The 23,349-nt window shown below is 39.8% G+C and overlaps 1 protein-coding gene across 1 annotated transcript in view; it reads left to right on the top strand.

The window, feature by feature from the left end:
- Positions 1-23,349, top strand: part of MANBA (mannosidase beta) — a 279,621-nt gene that overhangs the window by 116,650 nt on the left and 139,622 nt on the right. Inside the window, exons 6-7 of the mRNA XM_007953653.1 lie at positions 3,236-3,411; positions 7,593-7,703. Coding sequence (XP_007951844.1) covers positions 3,236-3,411; positions 7,593-7,703 — 287 coding nt within the window. The remainder of the gene's footprint in view (positions 1-3,235; positions 3,412-7,592; positions 7,704-23,349) is intronic.

Below are 23,349 nucleotides of genomic sequence, written 5' to 3'. Positions count from 1 at the left end.
AGCTCTGTGTGTCTCCTTTTTTGGTATTTTCACACAAATTCTTCTGCTAGTTGGGGTTTAGTCCACTTCTGTATCCTTCTCTTCAAGGCTCAGGGGTCCAAGATTATCTTCTGTGTCTGTGTTAATTGGTTTCCCTTTTCTTTGTTGAAGAGGGTCTGTGCAGGCTTTCTGCCTAGTCTGCCATCTTGCTGGATCTCCCAAAGGATTGTTTTGAGGCTTAAATAATTTAACACATATCTACAGTGGAAAACAATGCCTATGTCATTCTAAGTTCTCAGTAAATGTTAGCTGTTATTTTTTGAAGAAGGAGACAAGAAGGAAGGGAAGAGAGAGTATGGTAAGGAGCTAGAGATTATGCAGCTATCAAAAATTTAGGATATTGTAGAAAATAAACAGTTTTGGATTACATTGGAATGTGTGTTTCTGTTTAAAACCAAAAACGCTGTAAAGGAGAACTGAGAGATTCGGTATATACTTGGTAACTTAAAAACAAAAGATGTGGTTGTGTTGATATATTTTGCTGTATCTTAGAAAATATGGAGAGTATGACAGGAGAGATTGCAAAATTTGTTGGATCAGAGACAACCTAATTCAGGGCTCATTGACTTGTATTTCTCAAAATGAATCATTTAATAATAAGAAGTCATTCTCAAGCCTGTGATTAATTTTACTTCATTGTGCATCAAATCCATCTGTATTTTGGCTAACATGAGATGCAAATGATGGAAAATGGTGTGGTCATCTTTCCAACTGGTGTGGCGTGGTTTTGCCTTAGTAATAACTGCCATTTATAAAGGCTTTTATATATTATACAGCCCATCTCTGCTATCTTTTGCAGTAAATCCACAATTATTAATCCCTTCCCTATTTGTAGGAGAAGCATCCCTAAGATATTTCTCAACTAATAACCTTGTCCATCTCTTCTGACAGAAAAATGTTGTTAGGTGCCATCAAGTCGATTCTGACTCATAGTGACCCTTTGTACAACAGAATGATGTACTGCCATATCATGCAACATCCTGACAATCATTGCTGTCTTTGAGCCCATTGTTGCATATAAAAGAAGGAGGGAGACACCAAATTTAAAATAGTAGCCATCAAAAAGGAACTCTCAATTTCTTAGCACATTCATACAAATTTAAGTACATCTGATTCAGTCACTGCTTTCTCTTTCCTTTCTGTGTCAGTAGAGAATGAACCATCCTTGGTGGCTCTGACTCCCTTACCTTTTAGGGGGACCTTATCCTCAGTTTCTCCTGTGTAACCTAAATACAAGGAGCTCTTATGGCCTAGTGCCTAAGGCATTTGACTGCTTACCAGAAGGCTGGCAATTCAAAGCCACCAGCCACTTCTCAGAAGGAAGACTGTGCAATCTTCTTCCATAGAGATGCCGGCTCGGAAACCCAAGGAGGGGTTGCTATGAGTCGGGACCAACTGAATGGCAATGAGTTTGGTTTGGTTTTGGTTAACCTAAATATGATAAGTCTGCTTTCCACCTTGATCTTTCTTGCCTCAGCACAGTCATTGCCTTATATTAAAAAAACCAAACCAAAATGCAAATCAAGTTCTGGAGATGTTAAATACAGTAGTATAAATTTAAGGCAAAATGGAGGAAGGGGTTGTGTTAGTTTAGGTTATGGGTCCACTTGTCTGGGCCTGGTTTTGAGTGGCTGGGCAGCTGGATGTAGTTATTCCCCATGGTGAGATTGGTAATTAATTCCATGGTGGAATCTAGTGGAGCAGCTGAGTAGCTGCTTCAGGGATGTAGTCTGCGTCTATTGTATAAGAAGCAGCTTTGAGGACAGTCTCCAGCATTTGACATTCTTGAATCCTGTATGTAACCAAGTTGTTGAGCAGCCTGCCGTGTTGCCTGCCCATCTTTGGACTTTTAATGGACTTGAATCAATGGCCTGACATGTGGTTTGGTAATATTGGGGACTATGCCTTTTTACTTGTCAACCTTGAGTTTGTCAGCCTCAGCAGCCAGCAGCTGCCTGAGTGAAGAAAGCCTCCAGCATCAGTGGGCTGGGAGCAAGAGGCAGAGCTGAATGAAGTCCAAGGTCTAGGGCCTTTCACTCAGCCCCTGGAGCCTGGCACTTTGAACTCAGACTTCTAGCCTCCCAAACCATAACAGAATAAACTCCTGCTTATTCAAGCCATCCACATTTGTGGTATATTTCTGTCAGAGCAACACTGGGTAACCAGACAGAGTTTATTATGCATAAAGTATAAAACACTATTTCAAATGCTCTTGAAACCATTTCCCTCCACTCCCTAACTTTAAACCCAAAGTTCCATTCTTCATGGCAGCCACCTCATCACCCTCCTCCTCAGCCTTACTCTACTTTCTCCTCTCTGTCCACTATTTTTTTTTTTTTTTTTTGCCCCTTTCCATTCCCAGATTTTCCATGTGGCACTATTCAAATTCCTTGTTACAGCAATTTTCTTTCCCACTGCCCAAACACTTGTCCTCTCCTGCACTTAGCTGGTGCATCCTCTAGTTTCAGCTGGATACTGCCTTTTTCATGGAGGCCTTTCCTCAGCCACTGTGAATTAGGTGTCTTTCTTTCCTGTTTATATTTTCTCAGAACAACCTTTTATTTCTCCATCTACTTATTGTCACACTGTCATACTTGGCTGTACTACATTAGACTCCTAGCCTATGAGGGCATGGCCACATTTATCCTGGTCACTATTTAATTCTTATCATTTAGCAAAGTATATGGCACATAGAAGCTTCTTGGTAAATACTTCTGGAATAAATTATCTACGTTTAAAATGTATATGTATTTTTTTTAATATCTTGATTAATTCTAATGCATCTAAATTTATACCAAATTATACATTTAAAACTCTCATTATTCTTACTTAATGAAAAGGAATGAATGTATCATACTTGGAAGATTTATGTTATCTTTGCATTTTTCTTTCTCTGTTTGTGTCCTACTTACAAGTTTTTATGATTTATAATCCTAACATTTTTAGAGTGGAAGTATACATGAAATATGTGATTTTGGTTATTCTTTAAATGAAGAATTAAACTCTCAAGATGAAAAGAGAATCTCCATTGAACTTTTTATCTGATGGCATCTGTGGAACACTCATTGGTTTAGAAGCTGCTTTGGTCTTGTCCTCATGAATCCTGAGGAGTGCAAGGATAATGCTCAGCATATTATATATATATATGTGTGTGTGTGTGTGTGTGTGTGTAAAACTTTTTTTCTTTTTGCCTTAGATAACAGTGCCCAGGAGTGGAATCTCGAAATAGAGTCTTCTTTTGATGTTGTGAGCTCAAAGCCAGTTGGTGGTCAAGTGGTCATAGACATCCCTAAACTGCAAACACAGCGGACATACAGCATTGAACTTCAATCTGGGGAAAGTACTGTTGAACTCCTTGTGAAAATTAATAAGGTAAATGATGGTACTTCCTGTGGAGCACTGGATGAAAAGCCATACCTGCTCAAAAGAAAAGGTTAGAAAGTAGGGAATTAAGGAACTGTTTTTCCATTTTCTCCTCTATTTTTAACCTCTCATGTATTTTATGTACATAAAAGCTAAGAAATTATTTTCCCAAATTTTAGGATTAGGAAAATGAAGAATACATGATTAATTTGACATTCTTTGCCCTTAAGAAGTCATTTTTTTTTTCCGGTAGTATTTATACTGTCCTGTATCACTTATAGAGGCCTAGAGGCACAGTGGTTAAAGCATTTGACTACTAACCAAAAGGTCAGTGGTTCAAACCCACTAGCCGCTCTGTGGGAGAATGATGAGGCAGTCTGCTTTTTTAAAAATTTATAACCTTGGAAACCTTATGAGGCAGTTCTACTCTGTCCTATAGCTCACTGTGAGTTGGAATCTACTCAGTGGCAGTGGGTTTGGTTGGTTGTTGGGTATCACTTACAATATCTTAAATCCAAAATAATCTAAACAATATTTTCAAATAGCAATGACTATTTCTGGTGCTTGTTACTTATTTTTAATATTGGTGGTTATTTGTGGTGATGAATTCTAATTCTAGACTCATGATCTTTCATGGATGGGGGGGCTGGATTATACTTTTTTAATAATTATAGCTGTGAATGGAAAAGAATGGAGTATATCACCATTCAATAACAGTTTAGAACTTAAAACAAATTCTAGCCTTGTCTTAAAAGAAGAATTAACCTCAAAGTCAAATTCTATATATTAAGAATTTGAATAAAAGTAAGCTCAGAATATTATACATAGAAGCAGTTGTTTTTCTGAACACTCAGGTCATTCCTTTCATTTTCCCTTTGGTATATTAATTCGTACTAAACCCATAGACTTCTCAAAGAATTGGCCAAGGAAAACCTTATGAATAGAAGAGAAACATTGTCTGTTACAATATTAAGCAACTATAAGAATAGCCCAGAAACACGTCTGATATAGTGTAGGAGGATGAGCCACTTAGGTCAGAAGGCTTTCAAACTACAACTGGGAAAGAGCAGCATCATCAGAGTAGAACCAACCTTACTGATATGGATAAAGTAAAGCTTTTGAGACCTCCATTTGCTGATCTGACATGACTCAAATTGAGGAGAAACAGCTGCAAACATCCATTAATCATCAGAACATGGAATGTATGAAACATGAATCTAGGAAAATTGGAAGTTGTCAGAAATGAAATGGAACACATAAAGATTGATATTCTAGGCATTAGTGAGCTGCAGTGGACTGGTTTTGGCCATTTTGAACCAGACAGCCATATGATCTACTATGCCAGGAATGACAGTTTGATGAGGAATGGCATGGCATTCATCATCACAAAGGATATTTCAGGATCTGTCCTGAAGTACAATGCTGTCAGTGATAGGGTAATATCCATATGTCTACAAGGAAGACCAGTTAATACGACTATTATTCAAACTTATGCACCAACCACCAAAGCAAAAGATGAGGAAATTGAAGATTTTTATCAACTTCTGCAATTTGAAATTGACCGAACATGCAACCACGATAGGTTAGTTATCACTGGTGACTGGAATGCAAAAGTTGGAAACAAAGAAGAATCACTGGTAGTTGGAAAATTTGGCCTTGGTGACACAAATAACACTGGAGATCGCATGATAGAGTTTTTCAAGACCAATGATTTATTCATTGCAAATACCTTTTTTCAACAACACAAATGGCAGATATACACATGGACTTTGCCAGATAGAATACACAGGAATCAGGTTGACTATATACGTGGCAAGAGGCGATGGAAAAGCTCAATATCTTCAGTCAAAACCAGGCCAGGAGCTGATTGTGGAATAGACCATCAACTGCTCATATGCAAGTTCAACTTGAAGTTGAAGACAATTAAAAGAAGTCCACAAGAGCCAAAATATGATCTTGAATATATCCCTCCTGAGTTTAGAGACCACCTAAAGAATAGATTTGATGCATTGAACAACAATGACCAAAAACCAGAAGAATTGTGGCATGACATCAAGAAAGCAAGAGGTCATAAAAAAGATGAGAAAAAAAGGAAAAAAAAAAGGATGACAGAAGAGACTCTGAAGCTTGCCCTGGAGCACAGAATCTCCAAAGCAGATGGAAGAAATGACAAGATAAAAGAGCTGAACCAAAGATTTCAAAGAGCAGATCGAGAAGACAAAGCCAATTACTATAATGAAATGTGCAAAAGCTTGAAGTTAGAAAACAAAAGGGAAGAACTTGCTCAGCATTTCTCAAGCTGAAAAGAACTGAGGAAAAAATTTAAGCCTCAAGTTGCAATATTGAAAGATTCTATGGGCAAAATATTGAATGATGCAGAAAGCATCAAAAGAAGATGAAAGGAATACACAGACTCATGGTACCAAGAACTAGTTGATCGTCATCCATTTCTGGAGGTGGCATATGATCAAGAACCAATTTTATTGAAGGAGGAAGTTGAAGCTGCACTGAAGGAATTGCTGAAAAACAAGGCTCTAGGAATTGACGGAATACCCATTGAGATGTTTCAACAAATGGATGCCCCACTGAAGGCACTCACTCTCTTATGCCAAGAGATTTAGAAGACAGCTACTTGGCCAACTGACTGGAAGAAATCCATATTTGTACCCATTCCAAAGAAAGGTGATCCCATAGAATGTAAATTATAGAACAATATCATTAATATCACATGCAAGTAAAATCTTACTGAAGATAATTCAAAAATGGTTGCAGCAGTATATTGACAGGGAACTTCCAGAAGTGCAAGCTGGATTCAGAAGAGGATGTAGAACAAGGGATATCATTATAGATGTCAGATGGATCTTGGCTCAAAGCAGAGAATACCAGAAAGATGTTTACTTGTGTTTTATTGACTATGCAAAAGCATTTGGTTGTGTGGATCATAACAAATTATGGATGACATTGAGAAGATGGGAATTCCAGAACACTTCATTGTGCTTATAAGAAGCCTGTACATAGACCAGGAGGCTGTCATTCAAACAGAACAAGGGGACACTACATGATTTAAAATCAAGAAGGGAGTGCGTCAGGGTTGTATCTTTTCTCCACACTTATTCAATCTGTATGCTGAGCAAATAATCCGAGATGTTGGACTGTATGAAGAAGAACATAGCATCAAGATTGGAGGGACAATCATTAAGCTGTGATAGGCCGATGACACAACTTTGCTTGCTGAAAGTGAGGATGACTTGAAGCACTTACTGATGAGGATTGAAGAATACAGTCTGCAGTATGGATTACATCTCAATATCAAGAAAATGAAAATTCTCACAACTGGACATATAAGCAGCATCACGATGAATGGAGAAAAGATTAAGTTGTCAAAGACTTCACATGGTTCTACAATTGATGCCAGTGGAGGCACCAGTCAGAACATCCCACGATGTATAGCAGTGGGCAAGTTGGGTGCAAAAGACCTCTTTCAAGTGCTGAGGAGCAAAGATGTTCCTTGAGGACTAGGGTGCGCCTGACAAGCCATGATGTTTTCAATTGCCTCATATGCATGTGAGAGCTGACAATGAACAAGGAAGACCAAAGAAGAATTGATGCTTTTAAGTTGTGGTGTTGGCAAAGAATACTGAAAGTACCATGGACTGCCAGAAGAACTAACAAATCTGTCCTGGAGGAAGTGCAGCCAGAAAGCTCCTTGGAAGTGAGAATGGCCAGACGTCATCTCACCTACTTTGGTCATGTTATCAGAAGGGCCCATTCTCTGGAGAAGGATGTCATGCTTGGTAATGTGGAGGGCTGACAAAAGAGAGGAAGGCCCTCAATGAGATGGATTGACATAGTGGCTGCCATGATGGGCTCAAGTATAGCAGGGATCACAGAGCTTCCATGGGACTGGGTGGTGTTTCATTCTGTTGTGCATAGGGTTGCTATGAGTCAAGGACTCAATGGCACTTAACACCACCACCACCACCACCAACAAGCCCCTAGAATGCTGATTTTTAAATATTATCTAAAGATATGTGTCATTTGGTATATTTTGGATATGGAGATTGATACTATTTTAGAACCCAGAATTTTTGGGCATGTCTATGTGATAAATTGACATAATTCTCTGAATCATTGTATTATTTTGCTGAAAATATGCCGCAGATTACTTAGAATGGTTTATTTATTAACAGAATATTACTGTAGATACTTGGTGGCCTTATGGACATGGAAATCAGACTGGGTATAACATGACTATTCTTTATAAACTGAACGGGGACTTGAATATCGAAAAGTCAGCCAAGGTAAGTGAATATTTTAAAAATATTTTGTTAAAAATTATATTTTGTGTTGCACTAGCAATGCAAATCTTTATAGATAATAAGGAAAACAGCAAAACTTTTATAACCCTATCATCAGAGATAAACACTATTACGTTACATGTATTCAAAAGCTTATGTGTTGTGTTGTGTGCATTTATGTTTTTAATTGTAATCCTAACCACCATCAGAAAGAAACTGAATTACTCAATTATTACTTTGTGTCTTTCTTTTTACTTGTATTATAATGGATTACTCACATTTCTCTCAGTTTGCTCACTATCTGTTGGGGTCAGGATCCCATCAAGGATAGACTCAGTGCTTTTGGTTATTATGTCTCTTTGTTGTTGTTGTTGTTAGGTGCCATCGAGTCATCTCTGACTCATAGTGACTCTGTGTATAGCTGAACAAAACACTGCCTGGTCCTCTGCCAGCTCCATGATTCCTGCTATACCTGAGCCCATCGTTGCAGCCACTGTGTCAATCCAACTTGTTGAGGGCCTTCCCCTTTTTCATTGATCCTCCACTTTAGCAAGCACGATATCCTTCACCAGGAAATGGTCAGTCCCTTCCTACAACAGGACCAAAGCAGGTGAGACAAAGTCAGGCCATTCTCACTTCCAAGGAGTATTCTGGCTGTACTTCTTCCAGGACAGATTTGTTAGTTCTTTTAGCAGTCCACAGTACTTTCTTCATTCTTCGCCAACACCACAACTCAGAAGCATCGACTCTTCTTTGGTCTTCCTTATTCATATGTCTCTTTAGCATCTTTAAATATTCAACTCTCCCATCACTTTTGCTTGATTTTATTTTTATGACATTGACTTTGTAGATTCTAGGCTAGTTTTTTTTGTTGTTGTTTGTAATCTTTTTTTTTTTTTTTAAACTCTGTTTTAGGTGCAAGTTTACAGAGCAGAGTTTGTTTTACATTCACATTATGTGTACATTTAGTTTCACTCCCCATTTACCATCCCCAACCCCAACCCTAACCTAGTCTCCCCTTTCCCCGCTCCCCATACCCCTCATTGTTATGCACTCCTGTGTGTCCTGCATTTTTTCCGTGCATGCGAATGTTGCACCTCTGGTGCCCCATGGTCGATTGCAAGGGATGCATTTCCATACTGTATGTGCCTGTGTCACCCTGGGTTGAGGCTCTGTGTATACATCTTGTTTACTATCAGGCTGAGAGCCAACTCCTGGGAGTGAGTTTTATTCCAGGCTCAGAATGTATCCCAGGGTCATAGTATTGAGGGTCTCACCAGCTTCCATCCAACCAGTAATTCTGATCATTGTTGAGATTCTGGATTTTGTTCCACGTTTTTCCTCCCATTCTATACAGGATCACCAGATTTGATCCTTTCTCTAGGCTAGTTTTTATAGTGTCTTCCACGTTTTGGATGTGTTTGATTATTTCCTAGCGGTGTCCTTTCACTTATATCCTCTCTCTCTCTCTCTCTCTCTCTCTCTCTCTGTAGAGGAAGCTGCTGCTGAAATGTTGTCTTGGGCCCTTTAAAAAGCCTGATTTGCATTCAGTTCATTACTCTGTGAATAACAAATGACTCCTTCCTACACTTGCAAAAAAAGCTGTGACAGGCCTCAGTGGCTGAAAAGTGAGATGTTTTTCTTTTGAAATAGTATAACAACAATAATAATAATGTATATTTTTACCCTCTTTACTCATCTAGACTGCCTGTTTATTGCTTAATTCTGTCACTTCTACTGCACACATTCTGCTGGGGTTGTGGGAAACCTCAAAGAGCCACCAGTGATGGCCTGTGAAGGTCTGCCATCCATGACAAGTGACTCCAGTAGGTGCTCAAGCAAAAGAGCTTGAGATTTTGGGAAGCGAGGAGGGCACTGCCAGGAAGTGGCTGAGCCTGGGAATAGAGGTGGGAAGATGGATAAACTCCGTTGCTCTGGAGTTTATTCCAACTCATAGTCACCCTATAGGACAGAGTTGAACTGCCTCATAGGGTTTCCAAAACTGTAATCTGTTTGGAAGCAGACTTCCACCCTTTCTTCAGTGGAGCAGCTGGTGAGTTCAAATTGCTGACTTTTCAGTTAGCACCGGAGCGTGTTAACCAATACATTGCCAGGATTCCTGGAAGATGAATAGGATATAAGACTTCCATAATAAACAAAGGTTATAATGGGTCTTAGACCTTTTGCTTTTTTATTTCCAGATATTTATTGAGCATCTATCATGTATAAGGCAAGATGGTGTGCTCAGGATATACTGGGCAACAAAAGAGACACTATCTTTGTCCACCTGGAATTTACAAACTTCTGGGTGAGAAATAAGTAATTATACAGAAATTTCAGGGAGTGTGGTGGTTATGTTTGTGTGTCAACTTGGCTGAGCCTGGTTGAGTGGCTGGGTGGCTGGTGGTAGTTATTCCCCATGATGAGACTAACAATCAACTCCATGGTGGGATCTGCCACAAGCAGCTGAGTAGCTGCCTTTAGAATGTGGTCTGCTTCCTGTATATAAGGAGAAGCCTTGGGAATGGTCTCTAGCTTATGGCATGTTTGGATGCTGCATGTAGCTGTGTCATTGTTCAGCAGCCTGCCGTGCTCTGCCAACCTTGGGACTTACAATGGATTAAATTAATGGCCGCTGTGTGGTTTGGTGACATCGGGACTATGCCTTTTTACTTGTCAACCTTCGGTTTGTCAGCCTCAGAAGCCAGCAGCTGTCTGAGTGAAGAAACACCTCTAGCTCCAGTGGGCCGGGAGCAGGAGGCAAAGCTGGACCCCAAGATTGAGGGGTTTTCACCCAGCCCCTAGAGCCTGGCACTTTGAACTTGGACTTAAAGCCTCCAAACTGTAAGAGAATAAATTCCTGTTTGTTAAGTCCATCCCATTTGTGGTATATTCTTGTCAGAGTGGCACTAGGTAACCAGAACAGGGAGGCTTTACTTTGCAGGGTACCATGTTTACTGAAACTCATACATATTGGAACTGTGCCCTTGCTTTTATATGGTCTGAATATAGAGTTTAGGTTAATAACAATAACAATAAAGCCAAGCCTATTGCCATTGAGTTGATTCTGACTTATAGATTCTGACCCAACAGAGTAGAACTGCCCCATACAGTTGACAAGGCTGTCATCTTTATGGAAGCTGACTGCCACATCTTTCTCCCATAGAGTATCTAGTAGGTTTAAGGCACTGACCTTTTGGTTGACAGCTGAGCACTTAACCACTGTGCCAGCAGGGCCCTTTTCAGTTAATACTGTGCAAAGCAAGGACTAGATATACTTAATTATAATTGCCATTAGTGCTGCAAAGGAAATACTAATTATAAAAGAAAATACAATGACTTTGTTGTTGTGTTATGTGCCATGGAGTTGGATCTGACCCATAGCGACCCCTCCTTGGGTTGCTGAGGTGGTATCACTACGGAAGTAGATCGCCCAACCTTCCTTCCGAGGAGTGGCTGGTGGTGGGTACAATGACTTTAGTAGGTACAAAATAAATATTAGATGAATAAAGAGATTAAGCAAAGCACATTAATTACATTATATGCATGCAATGGAAGTAAATTAATTTGTGGCTGTCCTGTGGTGAGTCCCACATATGAGTCCATTTAAGCAACTTTTTTTCATAATGAAGTGCTGAGAATTAAGAGCTATCTGTGAATTAATTTGTATGTACATACATGTCCCTCCTTCTTCCAGGAGGGACTTGAGGTGGCTGTGAGTGGGATATCACTCATTCTGTTTCCCTTTTTTTGTCTTTGTTGACAGGAATATTAGAGCTAAATATTAAAGTAAAATTTGTTTCAAAACAAGAGAGTTTTTATTTATAAACATGTAAAAATTAGAATCAACACATAAACTCAATGAAAGAGTTTTCTGGGATTTATAAAATTGGAAACTGTGTTTAGCACACTTTCTGGAATCAAGGACCAAAACCAAAATTTGCCCTATAGATAGTAACTTGTGACAAAGTTATGATAACATGAATATGGTTATGTATGATGTTGTTGTTATGTGGCATGGAGTCAGACCTGACTCATAGAGACCCCTCCTTGGGTTTCTGAGGAGGTATCACTACAGAAGTAGATTGCCCAACCTTTCTTCTAAGGAGTGGCTGGTGGGTTTGAACCGCCAGCCTTCTGGTTAGCAGTCAAATGCCTTAGGCACTACGCAACCAGAGCTCCTTGCGTATGATATTGCAAATGATTGAAACATTAGTTGGTATTTCTAAGGCCTGTTGGTATAGTATATTAATGAAAATGTGGTACTTTAGTTTTCCAGTTTCCCAAACTACTAAATCTTTACTATTGAAATGCAAAAATTGTTAGTTGGCTTACTTACCTGTGTAAATTATGATTTTTCAGGAAAAATTTAAATTTTCTTTTATTTTATATCTTGCATATATATAATGAGTAGGTGCTCTGGTAGCACAGTGCCTAAGGCATCTGACTACTAACCAGAAGGTTGGTAGCTGAAACCTACCAGCCACTCCATGGAAGCAAGACTGGGCCGTCTACTTCCATAAAGATTTACTGTCTCGGAAACCCAATGGGGGTTGCTATGAGTTGGAACCGACTCGATGGCAGTGGGTTTGATTTTTTTTTTTTTTTTATATGTAATGTGTAGTGGAGAAAGCTAGACCTCACTAAAACCTGGCTCATCTTAATTAACAAGGAGATAATTTGCCATATATGATTAAGAATTTTTCGGTGGGATAAAGTCAGAAAAGAATCTAAGATGCACAGTTTACCATCACCCAAACAACAAGCCTAGACTTTAGGAATGTATTTTTTCTGAACTTAGTAAGTAGCCAAAAAAACCAAACCCACTGCTATCAAGTTGATTCCAACTCATAGCGACCCCCTTTGGGTGTCTAAGGCTGTAAATCTTTGTGGAAGTAGATTGCCTTATCTTCCTCCCACAGAGCAGCTGGTGGCTTTGAACCACTGACCTTCTGGTTAGCAGCCCGATATGTCCACTATGCTACTATGTTCCTTTTACAATAAGTACATTAGTGGGCAAAGAGCTTGTGCAGTTTTTTTTTTTTTTTTCTTACTAGTATACAAATTAAGTGAACAATAGTAGATAAGCAGCTTTCTGGTATATTTCACCTTACTCTGTTACAACATTGTCCTGAATTTAGCAAATGACATATGTTGTTGTTAGGTACTGTTGAGTCTATTTTTGACTTACAGTGAGCCTGTGTGACAGAGTAGAAATGCCCCATTGGGTTTCCTAGGCTGTAATTATTATGGAAACAGATCACCAGATCTTTTTCCCACTGAGCCGATGGGTGGTTTTAAACTGCCAATCTTTCAGTTAGCAGTCAAGCACTTAACCATGCAACACCTAGGCTTCCTAAATGACGTGTTGTTGTTGTTGTTATGTGCCGTCGAGTCAGCCCTGACTCATAGCGACCCCTCCTTGGGTTTCCGAGGCAGTATCACTACGGAAGTAGGATTGCCCAACCTTCCTTCCGAGGAGTGGCTGGTGGGTTTGAACCGCCAGCCTTCTGGTTAGCAGTCAAGTGCTTTAGCTACCAGAGCTCCTTCTAAATGACGTAAATCAGGATAATCTGAATCCTTCACAGAAACGTGCAATTTCTAATAACTGAGTTTGGGTGCATATGTAATGGATGATAGTCTAAAAGGGCAAGGCAAAATGATAGGAGAGCTTCAAGACCTCTTATTGTACTTGAGTTCTGCTTTTATAATTAAAATATTTGTTAGGTCATTATATATACAACAGACATGTTAAAGATACTATAAAAATTCTAAAATCAGGATTGGCACTGGAGCCATCTAGAGATGGCATTAGGGAAAACTAGCCCCTGTTCTCTAAAGGAGCGTTTTCAAAGTACCTCTAGAAAAGGGTCATTCCCCCACCCCTTAGCCTCATTCATCAAAGACTGATATTTTTGTTAAATAGAATAAAAGTAAGTTTTTTCCTAAAGGCATCACTATCTCTTTTGCTTTTATGAATAGGACTTATGGTAACCTCAGCTAAAAGATACTGAAAAGAAAGATTGACACATGTTAAGAAATGGCTAAGTCCTGCTCACTTTGGGATATAGCACTGTAAGTTGGAAAGAACTGCCCGTTGGTATTTATTAGCTATGTTGTTGTTAGGTACCCTTGACTCGACTCTGACTCATAGCTAGTCTGTGTTCGACAGAATGAAACACCACTCAATATTGTGCCATTCGTTCCATTTTTTGCTGACCTTCCACTTTACCAAGGATGATATCCTTCTCCAGGACTGTTCCCTTCCAATAACATGGTCAAAGTATGAGGGTGAAGCCTGGTCATTCTCGTTTCTAAAGAACATTCTGGTTGTACTTCCTCCAAGATAGATTTGTTGGGTTTTCTATTAGTCCATAGTACCTTCAATATTCTTTGCCAACACTATAATTCAAAAGCATCAATTCTTCTGCAGTCTTCCTTATTCACTATCTAGCTACCACATGCATATGAAGGCATTGAAAATACCATGGCTTGGTCAAGCACACCTTCATCTTCAAAGTGACATCTTTGCTCTTCAACACTTTAAAGACATCTTTGGCAGCAGATTTGCCCATTGCAATATGTTGTTTCATTTCTTGAAATATTTCTGCTACTTCTATGGATGTTGGTTATGGATCCAAGTAAAATGAGATCTTTGACTATGTTTTGGTTACCTAGTGCTGCTCTGACAGGAATATACTGCAAATGAGATGATGGCCTTTACAAACGGGATTTATTCTCTTATGGTTTGGAGGCTTTAAGTACGAGTTCAAAGTGCCAGGCTCTAGGGGCGGGGTGAAAGCCCCTTGACCTGGGGCTTCAACTCTGCCTCTTGCTCCCAGCCCACTGACGCTAGAGGGATCTCTTCACTCAGGCAGCTATTGGCTGCTGAGGCTAATAAGCCCAAGGTCAACAAATAAAATGGCATAGTTCCGATGTTACCAAACCACACGGCAGGCCATTAATTCAAGTCCAAGGTCAACAGAGCATGGCAGGCTGCTGAACAATGACACGGCTACATGCAGGGTCCAAGCTAGAGACCATTCCCAAAGCTGTTTCTTATATAACAGATCTGTCCTGGAGGAAGTGCAGCCAGAATGCTCCTTGGAAGCAAGAATGGCCAGACTTCGTCTCACCTATTTTGGCCATGTTGTAAGGAGGGACCATTCGCTGGAGAAGGATGTCATGCTTGGTAGGGTGGAGGGTTGACGAAAGAGGGGGAGGCCTTCAACGAGATGGATTATACGGTGCCTGCGATGATGAGCTCAAGTATAGCAGGGATTGTGGGGCTGGCGCGGGATCGGGCAGTGTTTCGTTCTGCTGTGCATGGGGTTGCTATGAGTCGGAAACGACTCGACGGCACTTAACAACAACAACAACAACCATGGAGTTGATTGCCAGTGTCATCATGGGGAATAACTACCACCAGCTGCCCAGCCACTCAACCAGGCCCAGCCAAGTTGACACACAAACGTAACCATCACAACTACTTCAATGTTTTCTCCATTTATCAAGATGTTGCTTATTGGTCCAGTTTTGAGGATTTTTGTTTTCTTTATGTTGAGATGTGATCCATACTGAAGGCTTTGATCTTCATCAGTAAGTGCTTCAAGTCTTCATTTTCACAAGCAAGGTTGTGTAATTTGCATACCACAGGTTGTTAAAGCATCTTCCTCCAATCCTGATACTACGATCTTCTTCATAATAATCCAGTTTCTCAGATGATTTGAGTGCATACAGTTTGAATAGTATAGTGAAAGACTACAATTCTGATGCACATCTTTCCTGATTTTAAACCATACAGTATTTCCTTGTTCTGTCCCAATGACTATGTAAAGATTCCTCATGAGCACAATTGCTCTGGAATTCCCATTCTTCACAATGTTAGTCACAATTTGTTATGATTCACACAGTCGAATGCTTTGGCATAGTCAATAATACACTAGGTAGACATCTTTCTGATGTTCTCTGCTTTCAGCCAAGATCCATCTGACATCAGCAATGATATCGCTCATTCCATGTCCTCTTCTGAATTGGGCTTGAATTTCTGGAAGTTCCTGTCAGTGTGCTGCTGCAACCGTTTTTGAATTATCTTCAGCAAAATTTTACATGCATGTGATATTAACGATATTGTTTGATAAAGGGATCACCTTTCTTTGGCATGGGCACAAATATGTGTCTCTTCTGGATGACTGGCCAGGTAGCTGTCTTCCAGATTTCTTGGCATAAACAAGTGAGTACCTCTAGTATTGCATCTGTTTATTGAAACAGTTAAATGGATAGCCCATCAATTCCTGGAGTCTTGGTTTTTTTTTTCCCCAAATTCCTTCAGTGCAGTTTGGATTTCTTGATTCAGTACCATTGGTTCTTGATCATATGCTCCTTCCTGAAGTGGTTGAATGTCAACCAGTTCTTGTTGGTACAGTGACTCTGTGTATTCCTTCCATCTTCTTTTGGTGCTTCATATGTCATTCAATGTTTTGCCAATAGAATCCTTCAATATTGCAACTTGAGGCTTGAATTATTTCTTCAGTTCTTTCAGCTTGAAAAGTGCCAAGTGTGCTCTTCCCTTATGATTTTCCATCTCCAGTTCTTGGCACACTTCATTGTAGTACTTTACTTTGTCCTCTTAAGCTGCCCTTTGTATCTTCTGTTCAGTTCTTTTATATCATCATTTCTTCCATTTGCTTTAGCTACTCTTCTTTAAAGGAGCTCTGGTAGTGTAGTACCTAAAGGCACTTGACTGCTAACTAGAAGGCTAGTGGTGCAAACCCACCAGCCACTCCTCAGAAGGAAGATGGGGCAATCTACTTCCGTAGTGATACTGCCTCGGAAACCCAAGGAGGGGTCGCTATGAGTCGGGTCTGACTTGACGGCACATAACAACAACAACAACTCTTCTTTAAAGAGCAAGCTTCACAGTCTCTTCTGACATACATTTTGGTCTTGCAAAAATTCTATCATGTGATTCCTGATGTCCTTTCTATTACCAAGGCCATATTTCCCAGCTAGTAGTCCTTCCTCGTTTCCAAGTTTCACATTCCAATCACCAATAAGTATCATTACCTCTTGACTGCATGTTCAGTCAATTTGAGACTGCAGAAGTAAGTAAAAATCTTCAGTTTCTTCATCTTTGACTTTAGTGGTTGGTGCATAAATTTGAGTAATAGTAGTATTAACTGATCTTCCTGGTAGATGTTTGGATATTATCCTATCACTGACAGCACTGTACATCAGGGTAGATCTTGAAATATCCTTTTTGATGATGAATGTGATGGCATTTCTCTTTGTCATTTCTGGCATGGTAGACCATATGATTATCCAGTTCAAAATGGTCAGTACGAGTCCTTTTCAGCTCACTAATGCCTGTGGTATCGCTCTCTATGCATTGTATTTCATTTTGACAACTAGTTTTCCTAGACTCATAGTTCATACATTCTACTTCTGATTATTAAGGAAAGTTTGCAACTGTTTCTTCTCATTTTGAGTCGTATTACATCAGTAATTGAAACTCCCTAAAGCTTTACTTGATCCACATCATTAAAGTAAACTCTACTGTGAGGAGGCATTTCTTTCCCGGTCATATTTTGAGTACTTTTCAGCCTACGGGGCTTATTTTCCAGCACCATATCAGACAATGTTTCCCTGCTATTCGTAAATATTCAAGTAATATATCAGACAACGTTTTTTTTTGCTTTTAGAATCCTTCAGCATTTTAACTGGAGGCTTGAGTTTTTTCTTCAGTCCTTTCATCTTGAGAAATGCCCAGCATGTTCTTCCCTTTTGGTTTTCTAATTCCTGTCTTTATGCATTTCATTATAATACTTTAGTTTGTTTTCTTGAGCCACTCTTTGAAATCTTCTTTTCAACTCTTTTATTTCATCATTTCTTCCATTCTTGTTAGCTATTCTCTGTTGAAGATCAAATTTGAGTCTCTTGTGACATCCATTTTTGTCTTTTTAATAACCTTTTGATTTCTTCATGTATAATATTCTTGATGTCATCCAATTTTTATGTCTGGTCTTCGGTTTTTGTTGTTCCATATGTCAAATCTGTTCTTCTGATAGTCTCTAAATTCAGGTAGATATAAAATCAAGGTCATATTTTGGCTCTTGTGGACTTGTTTCAATTTTCTTCAGCTTGAACTTAAATATGAGCAATTGATGGTCTGTTCAACAGTCAGCTCCTTGTTCTGATTAATGATATTGATGATATTGCGCTTCTCCATCACCTTTCCCCAGATGTAGTCTTACTCAAGCCATACTTATCCAGTCTGTATGCTGAGCACTTAATCTGAGAAGCTGGACTATATGAAGAGGAATGTGGCATCAGGATTGGAGGAAGACTCATCAACAACCTGTGATATGCAGAGGATACAACCTTGCTTGCTGAAAGTGAAGATGACTTGAAGCACTTACTGATGATGATCAAAGACTACAGCATTCAGTATGGATTACACCTCAACATAAAACAAAATCCTCACAACTGGACCAATAAACAACATCATGATAAATAGAGAAAAGATTGAAGTTGTCATGGATTTCATTTTCCTTGTGTCCATAATCAATGCCTGTTCTGGTTACCTGGTGCTGCTCTGATAAGAATGTACCACAAATAAGATGGCTTTAACAAAGAGGAGTTTATTCTCTTACAGTTTGGAGTCTTTAAGTCCGAGTTCAAAGAGCCAGGCTCTAGGGGCTGGGTGAAAGCCCCTCAACCTGGGGCTTCAGCTCTGCCTTCTGCTCCAGCCCACTGACACTGGAGGCTTTTGTTCATTCAGCTGCTGGCTGCTGTGGCTGACAAACCCAACATTGACAAGTAAAAAGGCACAGTCCTGATGATATCAAACCACACGGCAGGCCATTAATTCAAGTCCATTGAAAGTCCCAAGGTTGGCAGAACATGGCAGGCTGCTGAACAACAACATGCTACGTGCAGAGTTCAAGTGTGCCATAAGCTGGAGACCATTCCCAAAGCTGTTTCTTATATACAGGAAGCAGACCACATCCCAAAGGCAGCTACTCAGCTGCTTGTGGTAGATCCCACCATGGAGTTGATTGCCAGTCTCATCATGGGGAATAACTACCACCAGCTGCCCAGCTACTCAACCAGGCCCAGCCAAGTTGATACCCAAACTTAACCACCACAGTGCCCGTGGAAGTAGCAGTGAAGAAATCAGATGACAACCTATTATGCTGGGCAAATCTGCTGTAAAAGACCTCTTTAAAGTGTTAAAGAACAAAGATGTCACTTTGAAGACTAAGGTACACCTCACCCAAGCCCTGGTACTTTTAATAGCCTCATATGCATGTGAAAACTGAAGCAAATGGAAGCAATGATAAAGTAAAAAAGCTGAATAGATTTCAAAGGGCAGCTCAAGAACACTTAAGGAAAACCAAACCAAACTTAGTGCTGTTGAGTCAGATCCAACTCATAGTGACTGCTCCTTGGGTTTCTGAGGCAGTATCACTATGGAAGTAGATTGCCCAACCTTCCTTCTGAGGAGTTGCTGGTGGTTTTAAACCTCCAGGCTTCTGGTTAGCAGCCAAATGCCTTAGGCATTACACCACCAGAGCTCCTAGCAAGAAGACTTAGTAAAGTATTATAATGAAATGTGCAGAAAGTTAGTGTTAAAAAACCAAAAGGGAAGAACATGCTTATCATTTATCAAGCTTAAAGAACTGAAGGAAAAATACAAACCTTGAGGTGCAGTATTAAGGTTTCTATGGACAAGAGATTGAACAACTCAGGATGTATCATATAAAGTTGGAAGGAATACACAGTCACTGTACCAAAACAGTTGGTCAGTGTTCAACCATTTAAACCAAAAACTAACCCAAAACTCTGCCACTAAGTCAATTTTGACTCAAAGCGACCCCCATTGGGTTTCTGAGACAGTAAATCTTTGCTGAAGTAGATTGCCCAATCTTCCTTTCATGGAGTGGCTGGTGGGTTTGAACCACCAACCATATGGTTAGTCATCAAATGCCCTAGGCACTATGCCATGAGAGCTCCTTTCAACCATTTAAGGAGTTAGCATATGATCCATCCCATGGTTCTGAAGGAAGAAGTCCAAGCTACACTGAAGAAATTTGCAGTAAACAAGGCTCCAGGAATTGGTGAAATACTCAATGATAGATTTCAACAAATGGATACAATTCTGGAAGTGCTCACACATCTATGTGAAGAAATTTGAAATACAGGTACCTGGCCAAACAACTGGAAGGGAGCCATATTTGTGCCCATTCCAAAGAAAGGTGATACAACAAAATAGAGCAATTATTTAACAATATCATGAATATCACATGCAAGTAAAATTTTGCTAAAAATAATTTTAAAAAGTTTGCAGCAGTACATTGACAAGAAACTGTCAGAAATTCAAGCTAGATTCAGAAGAGGACATGGAATGAGGATATCATTACTGATGTCAGATGGATCTTGACTGAGAACAGACAAAACTGGAAAGATGTTTATCTATGCTTTATCGATTATGCAAAGGCATTTGACTATGTGGATCATAATACATAATGGATAACATAGTGAAGAATGAGAATTCTAGAACATCTTATTGTGCTCATGTGGAACCTGAATACAGACCAAGAGGCAGTCATTCAAACAGAACAAGGGAATGATGCATAGTTTAAAATGAGAAAACATATGCATGAGTTGTAGCTTTTCACCATACTTAATTTAGTTTATAAGCTGAGAAGATAATGCAAGAAGCTGGAGTATATGAAGAAGAAAGAGGCATCAGGATTGGAGGAGTACTCAGTAACAACCTGTAATATGCAGATGACACAACCGAGCTTGCTGAAAGTGAAGATGACTTGAAGCAATTATTGATGAAGATCAAAGATTACACTGCATATGAATTACACCTCAACATAAAGAAAACAAAAGTTCTCAAAACTGGACCAATAAGCAACATCATGATAAATGAAGAAAATGTTGAAGTTACCAAGAATTTCATTTTACCTTTGATGGATTGTTGTTGTTGTTGTTGTTATGTGCCGTCGAGTCGGCCCCGACTCATAGCGACCCCTCCTTGGGTTTCCGAGGCAGTATCACTACGGAAGTAGGATTGCCCAACCTTCCTTCCGAGGAGTGGCTGGTGGGTAGGAAGGCTGAATATTTTGAAAATGTTGATACTACCCAAAGCAATCTATACATTCAATACAATCCTGATCCCGATTCCATCAACAGTTTTTAAGGACATGAAAAAACTAATCACTAATTTCATATGGAAAGGAAAGAAGCCTCAGATAAGCAAAGCACTGCTGAAGAAGAAAAACAAAGTAAGAGGTCTCCCATGCTCAGATCTCAAAACTGACTATACAGCCACAGTAGTCAAAATGGTGTAGTATTGGTACAATGATAGACAAATAGATCAATGGAACAGAATAAAAAAAACCTAGATATAGACCCATCCATCTGTGGATAGGTGATCTTTGACAAAGGCCCCAAACCTATTAAATGGGGGAGAGATAGCCTCTTTAACAAATGGTGCTGGCAAAATTGATATCTACTTGCAGAAAAATGAAACAAAACCCATGCCTCACTCTATACACAAAAACAAGCTCAAGTTGGATCAAAGGCTTAAATGTAAAACCCAAAGCTATAAAGTTCATCAAAGATAAAATAGAGGCAAGACCAGGGCCCTGATTTCTGGCATAAATAGGTTATCAAGTTTAACCCAAAATACACAAACAGTGGAAGAGAAACTCAGCATTCATGACCCTGAGACCAGAAGAAATAGATGGTGCCTGACTACCAATGCCAAACACTCTGAAAGGGATCAGTATTGGAGATCCTGGTTAGTAGTTGTTGTTAGGTGCCGTCGAGTCGTCTCTGACTCATAGTGACCCTATGCACAGCAGAGTGAAACACCACCCAGTCCTGTGCCGGCTCCATGATACTTGCTCTATTTGATCCATCGCTGCTGCTGCTGTGTCAATCCATCTTGCTGAGGGCCTTCCTCTCTTTTGTCGACCCTCCACCTTACCAAGCATGACATCCTTCTCCAGCGAATGGTCCCTTCTGACAACATGACCAAAGTATGTTCCATTCTTGCTTCCAAGGAGCATTCTGGCTACACTTCTTCCAGGACAGATTTGTTAGTTCTTTTAGCAGTCCATGGTACTTCAGCATTCTTTGCCAATACCACAACTCATTTATTTTGTCATTTTGTTCTTGTATTTTCTTCCAAAATTCTTCTAGGGTTTTGTCAGTGTTTTCCTTGATCTGCCTCTCAATTCATTGAAGATACCTAAATATAATTCTTTTGAATTCCTTATCAAGGAGTTCCAATGCTGCTTCTTCCTCAGGAATGTGTTCGGAGTCTGTATCCTGATCCCTTGTTTCTACCACTTTATCTTGTTTCTTTGTGTAGACTTTTATGGTCTGTTGTCTCCGAGACATTGTGGCGTTGTTGTATTTAGATCTCTATTAACTGTTTGTGAAGAGTGGCTAAGGGTGAGTCAGGCTCTTCTTGGTGGATGTTTATCGTTGGCCCATTGGTGGAGAAGGAAGTGTTGGCTCTCAGTAAATGCAGCTGGAGGAGTTGTGGGTGTAGTTGTGTCATAAAGGGACTGTTGCTGTCTCCCACTCAGTTAGACAAAAATAATAACTGAATAACCATTAAAAAAGTAAAAGCAAATGGACAAAAAACACACTGTGTAATCACACAGGAACAGTAACCAGAGAAAGAAAAAAGGGGCAAAAACAAAACAAAACAAAAAAAACACTGCAATATCTGGGGAGAGGGCAATAAGAGAAAAGTAGAGTAGGAGAATACCAAAGAAAAAAAATAGGAAAAACACAAAAAGAAAAACAAGGAATGGGGTTAACCACGAGAAAAAAAAAAATGCAACTAGGAACAGGGAAAAGAAAAAAAAGATGAAAACTAGAAACTGGGAAGGGAAGAATAAAGAATAATAATAAAAAGGGCAAAAGTAATAATAATAATAGTAGTTTCAAAACAGACAGAAACAAATATACTAAAGGAAAAAAAAAAAAAATCAGGGCAGGGCAAGGCAGGGCACCCAGGCTCCATCCAAGCACACAGACTAGGATGGAATTCCTGCTGGCCTAGAAGGTGGGTGGGAGTGAGGGATGGCCACTCCTCTGTTCACCAAGAGGGTGTGGGATATAAGAGTAACAAGGGGAATGTCGCACCTTTCCAGTCATCTGCGTCCGGAATGTCCTTGCGGTTCCCAGCAAGTGGAACCTGTTCTTAGGTTCCTGGAGTCTGGGAGAACACTGTCCCTTTAAATATCCAAAATGACCAAACCACTTGTAAACATTCAAAATGGCTGTGCCCTCCGGACAGGCAAAAGTCAACAGCTCAGCCCTCCTTCCTCTTTGCTGCTTCCCCTTTTATTCCCCAGCTACCAGAGCAGTCCTCAGTGCAGTCCCTGGCTAGCAGGGCTGATTTTTAGGTTAATTCTTAGATCCTACCACCACTCAGCAATATCCAAGCTATCTGTTCCATCGGGATCAATGCTGGACCGCAGCTTTGTATGTCTCTTTTTTTGGTGTTTTCATGCAAGTTCTTCTGCTAGTTGGAGTTTAGTCCACTTCTATGTCTTTCCCTTCAAAGCTCAGGGGCTCAGGATTATTTTTATCTGTGTTAATTGGTTCCCCCTTTCTT

This window comes from Orycteropus afer, unplaced genomic scaffold, assembly GCF_000298275.1.
Source record: "Orycteropus afer afer isolate SDZICR_OR568_19922 unplaced genomic scaffold, OryAfe1.0 scaffold00403, whole genome shotgun sequence".
In the NCBI taxonomy this organism is placed as follows: domain Eukaryota; kingdom Metazoa; phylum Chordata; class Mammalia; order Tubulidentata; family Orycteropodidae; genus Orycteropus; species Orycteropus afer.
This window is presented reverse-complemented; position numbering and strand designations above follow the sequence as displayed.